Source organism: Entelurus aequoreus, linkage group LG08 (genome assembly GCF_033978785.1).
Source record: "Entelurus aequoreus isolate RoL-2023_Sb linkage group LG08, RoL_Eaeq_v1.1, whole genome shotgun sequence".
NCBI classification, from domain to species: Eukaryota; Metazoa; Chordata; class Actinopteri; order Syngnathiformes; family Syngnathidae; genus Entelurus; species Entelurus aequoreus.
The window spans coordinates 27806575-27820317 of record NC_084738.1 but is presented as its reverse complement, the minus strand read 5'-3'; the positions used below and the strand labels follow the sequence as shown (position 1 = coordinate 27820317).

General features: G+C 39.2%; 1 protein-coding gene across 5 annotated transcripts in view; it reads right to left on the bottom strand.

The window, feature by feature from the left end:
• mrtfab (myocardin related transcription factor Ab) overlaps positions 1-13743 on the bottom strand; it is an 84661-nt gene that overhangs the window by 30881 nt on the left and 40037 nt on the right. The window contains exon 1 of one of the 5 annotated variants that reach the window (XM_062056150.1): positions 8168-8707. The exons of the other annotated variants lie outside the window; for them this stretch is intronic. Coding sequence (XP_061912134.1) covers positions 8168-8303 — 136 coding nt within the window. The 5' untranslated portion in view covers positions 8304-8707. Of the gene's footprint in view, positions 1-8167; positions 8708-13743 lie in introns of those variants that run through there. 5 annotated transcript variants of the gene reach the window in all.

Below are 13743 nucleotides of genomic sequence, written 5' to 3'. Positions count from 1 at the left end.
TTGCCAAGGGACATGCAACCAAATATTAACATTGCTGTATGTATACTTTCGACCCAGCAGATTTGGTCACATTTTCAGTAGACCCATAATAAATTCATAAAAGAACCAAACTTCATGAATGTTTTTTGTGACCAACAAGTATGTGCTCCAATCACTCTATCACAAAAAAATAAGAGTTGTAGAAATTATTGGAAACTCAAGACAGCCATGACATTATGTTCTTTACAAGTGTATGTAAAATTTTGACCACGACTGTGTGTGTGTGTGTGTGTGTGTGTGTGTATATACAGTATATATATATATATATATATATATATATATATATATATGTATATGTACCGTAATTTCCGGACTATAAGCCGCTACTTTTTCCCCTCGTTCTGGTCCTTGCGGCTTATACAAGGGTGCGGCTTATTTACGGCCTGTTCTTCTCCGACACCGACGAAGAGGATTTCGGTGGTTTTAGTACGCAGGAGGAAGACGATGACACAATGATTAAAGACTGACTTTTCATATACCGGTAGGCTGGTTATTTTGATAACGTACAGGCGAGCACTTTGTATTACTTTGCACCGTTGTATTATTTGTACTCTGCATGAATGCTGTTCGCCATGTCAAAGATGTGAAAGTTTGATTGAATGATTGAAAGATTTATTGTTAATAAATGGGACGCTTTGCGTTCTCAAACAGTCATCTCTGTCCCGACAATCCCTTCTGTGGTAGCAGGAACCCCTATATACTACGGTAATTACACATCAAAACCCTGCGGCTTATAGTCGGGTGCGGCTTATATATGGAGCAATCTGTATTTTCCCCTAAATTTAGCTGGTGCGGCTTATAGTCAGGTGCGGCTTATAGTCCGGAAATTACGGTATATGTATACATACACATATATACATACATATATGCACATACAGTATATATATGTATGTATGATATATATATATATATAAGGATGTAACAGTACGTGTATTTGTATTGAACCGTTTCGGTACAGGGGTTTCGGTTCGGTTCGGAGGTGTACCGAACGAGTTTCCACACGGACATATAAAGTAGCGTACCGCACGTTGTGTAAACAATGCACACCGAGGCACAACACACGGCATGCTAGCAGCAACCGGGCTACGACAACAAAGCGAAAGCGGTTTGCCGACATTGTTCAGCAGCGGTAGGGTGTGCTTCTGGCAACACGTCAAACATGCTAACCCTTTTGAAGCGTCACCACCCCCAAGTGAACATCGCTTCAACGACGAGAAACACGAACGTCGTGCAAACACCGCATTCAAGCAGCCTCTCCTCGGCGAGTCAGGCAGGGCTAAAGCAATAACAAATGCCGTTGGTGTTTTTATAGCAGCAGATTTAAGACCATATTGCATTAAAAACTAGAATTTGACCCATTTCTTCTTTCTGCAGACAATGTGGATAAACTGATTTTTCTGGCAAAAAACATGAAGATTGAGTGAAAGTCACCAGGGTTAAAAAAGGCTGGGGGGGGGGGGGCTGAGTTGACTTGAAACTGTTTAATGTTGCACTTTTTATATGTAGAAGAAAAGTTTTGTCAGTGTATTTAATCTGAGCAACAACTTGAGGCAGTTTAATGTTGATTAACGTAGACCCCGAATTAAACAAGTTGAAAAACTTATTCGGGTGTTACCATTTAGTGGTCAATTGTACGGAATATGTACTGTGCTATCTACTAATAAAAGTCTCAATCAATCAATCAATCAAAAAAAGCACTTTATATGTTGAAAGGTTTTGTTAAGAAACCATTCTGGGCCTTATCTTTTTTAGTTTTTATTTTATATATGCTGGCAATGGACAATCTGTGTATATGTATGTTATTATTGTCCTTAGCATTCATGACTGCCTGCTGTTGCACTGATCAGCCTAGTGGTGGCTCACATCCATCACACACTATTTGTATTTTTGGGCAGAATTATCATAGTGTTCCCAATGTTAAAAGGATAAAGCCATTGTTTACAAATTTGGTAAATAAATAACCAAAAAATGTATATTTTGTTGTTTTCTTACTGTACCGAAAATGAACCGAACCGTGACCTCTAAACCGAGGTACGTACCGAACCGAAATGTTTGTGTACCGTTACACCCTTGTATATATACTATATATATATGTATGTATGATGATATATATGTACTGTATGTATGATGATTGTATGTAATATATATATATATATATATATATATATATATATATATATATATATATATATATATATATATATATATATATATATATATATATATATATATATATATGATAACACTTTACTATGGGGAACATATTCACCATTAATTAGTTGCTTATTAAAGTAACAAAGACTTAATCTAGTGTTATTTGGACCATAGGGGAGCATATAAGGGTTAGTGTTATCGTTAGGGTTACTAATAAGCAATAATTCTGAGGTTATTGAGGGAAGACTCTTAGTTAATGGCTTACTGGTTATATAATAAGGCCATGCAGAATAAGGCATTAATAAGTACTTAATAATGACTAATTAAGAGCCAATATGTTACTAATTTGCATGTTAATAAGAAAATAATTAATGGTGAATGTTTGTTCCCCATACTAAAGTGTTACCATATACAGTGGGGCAAAAAAGTATTTAGTCAGCCACCCATTGATTGTCAATGGGTGGCTGACTAAATACTTTTTTGCCCCACTGTATATATATATATATATATATACATACAATCATCTGTCATATATACATACAATAACTCTAAATTAAGTCTTTGTTACTTTAATAAGCAACTAATTAATGGTGAATATGTTCCCTATAGTATCTCATGTATAGGGCTTCTGAGATTTGTACACTACAAATGCTAAAATGGGACCTTTAACACCTCTAAAGGCTTAGTGGCCACATGCGTGGACAGCACCTTTTAGCTCTTATTTCCAAAATTGTGTACACTACTGAATTGGGGTGTTATGGCCGCTTTAACTTTAACTTAAAGGCCTACTGAAACCCACTACTACCGACCACGCAGTCTGATAGTTTATTTATCAATGATGAAATCTTAACATTATAACACATGCCAATACGGCCGGGTTAACTTATAAAGTGACATTTTAAATTTGCCGCTAAACTTCCGGTTCGAAACGCCTCTGAGGATGACGTATGCGCGTGACGTAGACCGGCGAACACGGGTATGCCTTCCACATTGAAGCCAATACGAAAAAGCTCTGTTTTCATTTCATAATTCCACAGTATTCTGGACATCTGTGTTCGTGAATCTGTTGCAATCATGTTCATTGCATTATGGAGAAGGAAGCTGAGCAAGCAAAGAAGAAAGTTGTCGGTGCGAAATGGACGTATTTTTCGAACGTAGTCAGCAACAACAGTACACAGCCGGCGCTTCTTTGTTTACATTCCCGAAAGATGCAGTCAAGATGGAAGAATTTGGATAACAGAGACTCTAACCAGGAGGACTTTTGACTTCGATACACAGACGCCTGTAGAGAATTGGGACAACACAGACTCTTACCAGGATTACTTTGATTTGGATGACAAAGACGCAGACGTGCTACTGTGATTATGCAGCTTTGGCTTCTAAACATTTGATCGCTTGACCGTATGTGCGCAACTTTTTTTTGCGTATGTACGTAACTTTTTAAAAATATATAAGCTTTATGAACCTTGGGTTAGGTGAACGGTCTTTTGGGCTGAGTGATTGTGTGTGTTGATCAGGTGTTTGAATTGTATTGGCGTGTTCTATGGAGCTAGGAGCTAGCAGAGGAGCTAGGAGCTAGCAGAGGAGCTAGGAGCTAGCGTAACAAACACGCAGGTGTTTTTATGCAGGATTAATTTGTGGCATATTAAATATAAGCCTGGTTGTGTTGTGGCTAATAGAGTATATATATGTCTTGTGTTTATTTACTGTTGTAGTCATTCCCAGCTGAATATCAGGTCACCCCCGGCTCTCACAGCATCTTCCCTATCTGAATAGCTTCAACTCCCCACTAGTCCTTCACTTGCACTTTACTCATCCACAAATCTTTCATCCTCGCTCAAATTAATGGGGAAATTGTCGCTTTCTCGGTCCGAATCTCTCTCACTTCATGCGGCCATCATTGTAAACAATAGGGAACTTTGCGTATATGTTCAACTGACTATGTCACGCTACTTCCGGTAGGAGCAAGCCTTTTTTTTATCAGATACCAAAAGTTGCAATCTTTATCGTCGTTGTTCTATACTAAATCCTTTCAGCAAAAATATGGCAATATCGCGAAATGATCAAGTATGACACATAGAATAGATCTGCTATCCCCGTTTAAATAAAAAAAATTCATTTCAGTAGGCCTTTAACTTATGTAGACACTTATACTGCCATCTGGTGGTGTCAGAAGAGTATTACATACAATGGAATTGGGGGAAAAAAGTGTAAAAATAAGAATTAGCATGTCACTAAACATGAGGTACACGTTTGTTACTTATGGACTAAGTACATCATATCAAAATATGATTCTTAGTTTTTATTTTAATTAGGATCCAATAAGCCCAAATAGCAAAGAGAAATAAAAAAAGCATGTAAACAAACAGCTTGGGCCTTAAGACAGGGGTGTCCAAACTTTTTCCACTGAGGGCCGCATACGGAAAAATTTAAGCATGCGGGGGCCATTTTGATATTTTTCATTTTCATACCATAACAAAATACATGGATTATTTGTTGTTTAACCTTTAGGGCTCCCGGGGACCATAAAGGGTCTCAGTCATTAAAACGTTAAAAATAAGTAAAATTATTATTTATTTTTTTAATTTAACGCTTACAGTAAATCTCTATATCAACTTCAGGTTGATTTTCTGTCAAAGACAACTTTGTTTTTTATAGCAAAACTGGAAATATGCAGTATTTAGTAATTAGAGCTCTAAAAGATCAATAATGCAGGACACCATTGATTTTAATTATTTAATATTTTTGAGAAATCAGTGAAAATATTAATAAAATCCCACTAAATATGTTTGGGATCCAAAAGGTCCCCCACTCATAAAGTGATACATTTTTATTAGGTTTTTTTTACTTTCAACACTAGTTACGAGATCAACTTCAGATATATCTGTCGATTTTACGTTTGAACTATTATTTTGTTTGTTTTTATGCTCTTTTGTCAAAGAAATCTTTGATGTTTTTATATGGCAACCACACAATATATGCAATATTTTTTCCACATAAAACATTTTAAAGTGACATTTTTGAAGTAATTGGAGCCTTGAATAGGTCAATAATTCATTATAACATAGATTTTTTGTCTTTTTTTTTTGAGCAATGGCAAAAAAAAGAAAAATAAAGCAAGACAAAAGCAAAAAAACAGCCTGCATGGCAGCTTTGTGTCAACATTGCAACTTTATCTCATTAGATTTCACCTCATTTCACTTTTTTAAATGTTTTTTTTAATTTTTGCAATACTATCAATTTTGCAATTTTTGCAGAATGTGTGGCGGGCCGGTAAACAATTAGCTGCGGGCCGCAAATGGCCCCCGGGCCGCACTTTGGACACCCCTGCCTTAAGAGGTTTAAGTAGATCCACTGATACAAAAGATCAAGGGAACAGTCCAAGGATTTGGGGTTGAGGATCAAAAAAGCATCAGGAAAGAAAATAGCTTAGCCAAGATTGTGGGAATAACTTTGGACAATCCTACAAACTCACGTCTGAAATGTCATAAAAGACCACAAATACATAACATAAACACTACTCACACTGTTAAAATAAACACACATGAAAGATGACAGTCCAACATACATTACAACAAACAGTTTATCTGGTAAGTATTCACAGTGCTTCACTTTTTTATCCAATTTGTTATGTTGAAAGCCTTATTAAAAAATGAAATAAATTAATTTTTGTCCTCAAAATTCTACACATGTACATAAGTATTTACAGCATTTGCCATAAAGATCAAAAGTTGGCTCAGGCCATACTGTTTCAACTGATCATCCTGGAGATGTTATAAATAAATAATGTTCTTGTTCCTATAGCTAAATTAGAGTCCAACTGTGGTATATTTAGTTGATTGGACATGATTTGGAAAGGCACACACCTGTTTATATATAAGGTCCCACACTTGCATGGCAGAGCACAAACCAAACATCAAGTCCAGGGAATTGCCTGTAGACCTCCGAGACAGGATTGTCTCGAGGCACAAATCTGGGGAAGGTACAGAAAAATATCTGCTGCCATGAAGTCCCACTGAACACAGTGGCCTCCATCATTCATAAATGGAAGGAGTTTGTAACCACAAGGACTCTTCCTGGAGCTGGCCGGCAGTCTAAACTGAGCACTCGGGGGGAAAAGGGCACTCGTCAGGGAGGTGACTAAAAACCCAATGGTCACTCTGTCAGAGCTACAGCATTCCTCTGCGGAGAGAGGAGAACCTTCCAGAAGGACAACCATCTCTGCAGCAAATCACCAATCAGGCTTGTACGATATAGTGGCCAGACAAAATCCATTCCTTTGTAAAGGTTTTCCCAAAATGCAACTGAGAAACTCCCAGACCATTAGAAACCAAATACTCTGGTCTGATGAGATACAGATTGAACTCTTTGGCGTGAATGCCAGGCATCATGTTTGGAGAAAACCAGGCACCACTCATCACAAGGCCAATACCATCCCTACAGTGAAGCATAGTGGTGGCAGAATCATGCTGTAGAAATTATTTTCAGTGACAGGAACTGGGAAACTAGTCTGGATAGAGGAAAAGATGAATGCAGTAAGGTACAGATACATTTTGGATGAAACCCTGCTCCAAAGTTCATCTTTCAGCATAACGATGACTCTAAGCACACAGCCAAGGTATCAAAGGAATGGCTTCAGGACAACTCTGCAAATGTCCTTGAGTGGCCCAGCCAGAGCTCAGACTTGAATCCGATTGAACAGCTTTGTGGAGAACAGAAAATGGTTGCGCACTGACACTTCCCATCCAACCTGATGGAGCTTGAGAGGTGATGCAAAGAAGATTGGGCAAAGAGAAATGTGCGAAACTGCCCAACGATAGGCGTGCCAAGCTTGTGGCATCATATTCAAAAAGTCTTAAGGCTGTAATTTCTGCCAAAAGTGCATCAAAAAAGTATTGAGCAAAGACTGTGAATACTTATGTATGTGATTTCTTAGTTTTTTCTTTTTAAGAAATTTGCAAAACGCTCTTAAAAAATTGTCATTGTCATTGTGGGGTATTCTGTGTAGAATTTTGAGGACACAAATTTATTTAATCAATTTTGGAATAAGGCTGTAACATAACAAAATGTGAAAAATGTGGTAAAGCTGTGAATACTTTCCGGATGCACAGTTTATACAAAAATTTGAGCATCATTTACAAAAAAAAACAGTTTCACCTTGTTTAAGGAAGACTAGTGCTTTTCTTGTGCGGAAAGGTGTTTGTTTGATCAAGGCCCTGGTATAGTTTAGCTGCTGAATAATACAAATTCAGGGTGAATAAGTGGTCTATGGTTAATTAATTAGCTGTGTCCGTAGAATGTGTATTGGGTAGAAATGTACTTGTTATGGTAATGCACAGTCACAGTGCTGTTAACCCCCAGCTGTCCAATGGAGGTTAAAGTTAGCATAGCTGTCGAACTGCTCTATTTACAAATGCTGTGTGCAATACAAGAGCACATGATTTCGCACGTAACAGTCAGTTTGACCACTAGCAGCTTATTTAGCACAGTTATGATCGAGTATGCAACATATGCAGGATCTGCCAGTCGCTTGATACTCTTCTAGTCATCTTTAATAGCCACCCTGAAATACAGCAATGCCGCAGCAAAGAGAGTACAGCTAAGGTTAGCACACAAAAATTTATGAACCTGGAAAGCTCTAACTTTTCGGGCACAAAAAGGCAATTTGATTAACATGGGTTTGCATTTATTTTGTCAACATTTCTAAGGGTCCTAAAATACTCAACTAGTCCTACTTTACAACTAAAACTGAAAGCTTAAGTGCAGTCTTGTATTGCATAGTGTATTGAAACCTACAGTTGCCCATTTAATAATAACCAGAGAATATTCATTGTCATCTCTAGCAAAGCCATTTAACTATTTCAATCAAGCAATAAAGTACCAGAGTAAAGCCTGTCTATTTAGCCGCATAAACATAAATCATATCAATATGTCTTATGCCCGCACTGACGACAAGTATCAAAGGAATCCCCACCTTCTTTCAAGCTGTGATAGACATGTCTATCATGGTCCATCCTTACTCCTGCCTTTTCCATGTCATCCCCCATTGGAGGAGAGCCCAATGAGGAATGTTCAAAGGACAGGCAATGGTTGCTGTCCAGCATAATCATTGAATTTGAACTAGTTACTTCGTAGTAAACATTGAACTCATTTAAAAGCCACTCTCCTCCTCGTCCTTGATGCGACAAAACCGTCCCAGTTGTCCTGTAATGAGTTGTCGTTTTCCTGAGAGACAACGTGAGCCAAATGCTCGATAAGAGGTCCAAAGCCAGCCAAGGTAGTGTCCTCTACAACTGAAAAGGGAGGAGGTCTGCCTCTCCTTTTTCAATGCGTCTTTCTTCTGTATCACTGTAATCGATTGGTCCGTCTCAGCGTCTTTCCCTGCAGAGCTGGGCGGCGAGTCACGACGGCGCTGCTCTATGAATCTTTCCCACAGAGGGACTTGGAAAGAAATCCACAGGGCAAGTCGGGGACAGTGACGACGAGTAAAGCAGCGAGAGGAAGCTGAAGAAAGGCCAAAGGCAGAGGAAAATAAGAGAGCAATGAGCTGAGCAGTGCCCAGTGAGACTCTGCTTGCAGCTCCTCCTGTATCTCAGGCGTGCGTGCACGCACACACACACACACACACACACACACACACACACACACACACACACACACACACACACACACACACACACACACACACACACGCACGCACACAAAGGCAGAGAGTGTTGCCGATAAAGTTCTACTTCTCAGCTGTTGCCGTTCATTCAATGCCACAGGCTGCCACTTACATACTAACAGTGCCCATAGACCACACTCATCTGAAAAATCAAAACCTGTTCTCAATAATGAACTTGGCTGACATCCCTGATTTTTGCTGAAGGTGCAACTGCTGAATTGTAAAATTCATTTAATGATAAATTGTTGTATTTGCTGATTTCTCTTGAAGGCAGGCACACTGTTGAAGCGTGTGCTTCCTGGCCTTGATAAAAAAGGTATTACCGCTACAAACATAAAGTGAATGCTGACTGTAAATTGCCCCCATGCATTCCCCGCTGTTTTAAATAGCAGGACCAGCTGGCAATAAGGGGCGGGGGGAGGGGGGGGGCCTATATTCAGCATGGGATCACCTTTGCACTCACAGGGTAAGGTTACTTTCAGGCACACACAAACAAACTGTAAGCCCTGTTTTAGAAAATAATCAATATTTTATTAGCCAAAACAACACTGCTTTTATTTTCATTTTATTTTTAGCACTTTATATGCAGCGCAGAGTGGTGTCTGCCCATTAATAAAGCATCACTTTCAAACACACTGACCAGTACAGTAAACCACTATATCAAATAGGTGACACATTAAAGCCACAGTGCACAGTAAAACACAGGCCTACACCTCAAACAAACAGTGGCTAGTGACTAGAATAACTCTCAACAAGGGGCGAATGATTAATGTCCAGCTGCTCACAGTTTGACTGATTCACAGTCTGGACAAAAGACACACATAGGGATGACAACATACAACAATTAGGATGTGAGTACGCGCTCAGAAACAAAGTAAACAACACGTGTACACATGATTTTTGTATACTCAGTAAGGATTTACAACTGGTTTATAATTATGTGTTTCACCACTTTTGCGATCATTAATTTAGATGACTTTCTAATTTCCACTGCATTTTACAAACTTGGCGTTACTTACTATTGACACTTTTCCGAAGGCAAAACAGTCCCAGGTGTGCTGATCGGATTCCATGGTGGGTGTTCGTTCACTGGTCGAATAGATGTATTATCGCCGCATCCTTGCAACATTTAATGGTGACAAAAATGACACACATTCACTAAGCTTACAAAGTTGCCTTACCCATAATATTACTCCTTGACTGTTTTTATGCTTCTCTGTGTCCTCTTGAATCAATCCTATTGCTGTTGTTTGCTGTAACTCATTTACTACATTTACATGCACTTAAATAGCCAGACGGAAGCCATTCCTTCATAAAAGTTTGCCAAAATGCACCTGAAAGACTCTCAGACCATGAGAAGTAAAATTCTCTGGTCTGGTCAGACAAAGATTGAACTCTTTGGCGTAAATGCCAAGCGTCATGTTTGGAGGAAACCAGCTCATCAAAAAAAAAACTAGAATACTAATTGGTCTAGCTCCATCCTATGTTGCTGATTGTAGTGTACCATATATGCTGGCCAGAAATCTCCGTTCTAAGAACTCCGGCTTATTAGTAATTCCAAGAACCCAAAAAAGTCTGCGGGCTCTAGAGCTTTTCTATTCGGGCTCCAGTACTCTGGAATGTCACTGGGAGATGCTACCTAAGTAAAAGCATTTAAAGGCCTACTGAAATGAATTTTTTTTATTTAAACGGGGGATAGCAGATCCATTGTATGTGTTATACTTGATCATTTCGCGATATTGCCATATTTTTGCTGAAAGGATTTAGTAGAGAACATCGACGATAAAGTTCACAACTTTTGGTTGCTGATAAAAAAAGCCTTGCCTGTACCGGAAGTAGCGTGACGTCACAGGTTGAAAGGCTCCTCACATTTCCCCATTGTTTACACCAGCAGCGAGAGCGATTCGGACCGAGAAAGCGACGATTCACATTGTCATTATGGGGTATCAAATTTTGAGGACACAAATTTAATTCATTCAATTTTGGAATAAGGCTGAAACATAACAAAATGTAAAAAAAAAAGTGTAACGCTGTGAATACTTTCCGTATGTACTATATCTCCAATACTTTCAGTGATACAGGGGCTGCAATGTAAGTAAACAACATGTAAAGACTGTGATAGATTAATTTGACTGATTAAAAACAATCATTTAAGGGGAACTGCACTTTTTTTTTTTTTTTGCAAATGGTTCACAATCATTAGGAAAGACAAGAACACACATCTTTTTTTTTTTAGGTTTTTAAAAATGATTAAAAAATGTTGGCTAATAGAGAGTCACTGCTGTAGCCTTCAAAGCCCTCTAAAACAACTTCAAACCACGCCATTAACGTTTTATATACACACTGCAAGTCTATATATAATGTAGTAACAGACCCGTTCATAACAATGTGTAATATGCACAATATTTACCGTATTTTGGTCATTTTAACCATTGCCAGGACGGACTTCCTCCAAGCATTAAATTCCGTGTTCACAGCAGCTTTTTTTTTTAGTTGTTTTAGAGGGCTTTGAAGACAACAATGGTGATTCCCATTAGCCACATCTTCCAAGCGTTTTTTTGTATCATCTTTAAAATCCTAAAAAAAAAAGACATATGTGTTCCTGTCTCTCATAATGATTGTGAACAATAGGCAAAATTCCCCCCAAAAAGTGCAGTTCCCCTTTAAGGTGAGCCGTGGGTGGTTGGAAAAGTTTAAAAAGAGAACCGGCATTCACTGCGTTGTGCGGCGTGGGGAGGCTGCTGGCTCCGACAAAGCTGCTGCTTTACGTCAAGATCTAGATGGATGATGTTTTTATTTACTGTAGGCAAAGAAAATGTATAACCTTACAGGGGCGGGCCAAATAAAAGGCAAACTAAAACATACTTGCCAACTTTGAGACCTCCGATTCCGGGAGGTGGGGCGTGGTTAAGAGGGGAGGAGTATATTTACAGCTAGAATTCACCAACTTGAGTATTCCATATATATATATATATATATATATATATATATATATATATATATATATATATATATATATATATATATATATATATATATATATATATATATATATATATATATATATATATACTGTATATACATATATATATGTATGAAATACTTGACTTTCAGTGAATTCTAGCTATATGTATATATATATATATTTATTTTATTATACATATAAATAAAAGAAATACTTGAATTTCAGTGTGCCGGAGGCTATCCAGTAGATGGCAGTACTGTCCTGTTTAAGAGTGTCACAACATTGCTGTTTACGGCAGACGAACTGCTTTACGGTAGACGAAAACGTGACTGCTGTTGTTGTGTGTTGTTACCTCGCTGGGAGGACGTTAATGAAACTGCCTAAAAATAAACCCACATAAGAAACCAAGAACTCGCCCTCGATCATTCTACAGTTATAACGTGATTGGGCAGGCACGCTGACGTGGGAAAGCGGACGTGAAAACAGACTGTCGCCACTGTCCCCACTCAGGTCCGCATTAAGCTGGAGGGGGCGTGGCCTCCAGCTCCGGCTGAATTCCGGGAGTTTATCGGGAGAAAATTTCTTCCGGGAGGTTATCCGGGAGAGGCGCTGAATTCCGGGAGTCTCCCGGTAAAACCGGGAGGGTGGGCAAGTATGCTAAATAAATACATAGAGTGGGGTGTGGGGACCCTAGAGGTAGTTGTAGGGTGTCCCCAGCTAAATGACGGATAGTTGATAGTAATGAACACTTATTGGGGCCATTTGGTTCCATATGTACACTCTCAATTTTATTACCATTATTACCTTCATAAGAACTTGAAATGTAGGGGTTGGGGAGGAATTACATTTTTTTGACTCTGTTCCACAGTCAGGAAAATATGTTTACTTTAAATATTGCAGTTTATGTAAAGATGGAGTTTGTTGATGTCTCTTTAGTGAGAAAAATATTCTGTACCTTTCCTTTGGCCATGGTTATTGTCATTTGCCACTGTGCTTTCTGGTCATTTATCCTGTGCTGAAAAATCTCCATTGGAGTACATATTATGGTGTTTATTCATCATTATTATTGTTTCACTGCCTTTAAATTAACATATTTCCTGTGTTTTTTCCCTCATGTTGTACATGGGAGGAGTTTGGCGAAGCCATGGAAAACAATTTTCGGACGACATCAAAGCGATTCTGGATCATCATCCGCCGCCTAAGGAGGGAGAAGCAGTGCATTGTCAACACAGTATATGGTGGGGATGGTGTGCTGCTAAACCTCGACTGAGGACGTTGTGGATCGGTGGAGGGAATACTTCGAAGACCTCCTCAACCCCACCTACACACCTTCCTATGAGGAAGCAGTGCCTGGGGACTCTCTGGGAATCTATTTTTGGGGCTGAGGTTGCCGAGGTAGTTAAAAAACTCCTCGGTGGCAGGGCCCTGGGGGTGGATGAGATCCACCTAGAGTTCCTTAAGGCTCTGGATGCTGTGGGGCTGTCTTGGTTGACAAGACTCTGCAGCATTGCTGGGACATGGGGGGCGGTACCTCTGGATTGGCAGACCGGGGTTGTGGTTCATCTCTTTGTGGGGCAGTATAGCTCGGTTGGTAGAGTGGCCGTGCCAGCAACTTGAAGGTTGCAGGTTTGATCCCTGCTTCCGCCATCCTAGTCACTACCGTTGTGTCCTTGGGCAAGACACTTTACCCACCTGCTCCCAGTGCCACCCACACTGGTTTAAATGTAACTTAGATATTGGGTTTCACTATGTACAGCGCTTTGAGTCACTAGAGAAAAAGCGCTATATAAATATAATTTACTACTACTACTACTTACTACTTACTCTTTAAGAAGGACAACCGGAGGGTGTGTTACAACTATTGTGGGGCCACACTCCTCAGCCTTGCCGGTAAGGTCTATTCAGGTGTACTGGAGAG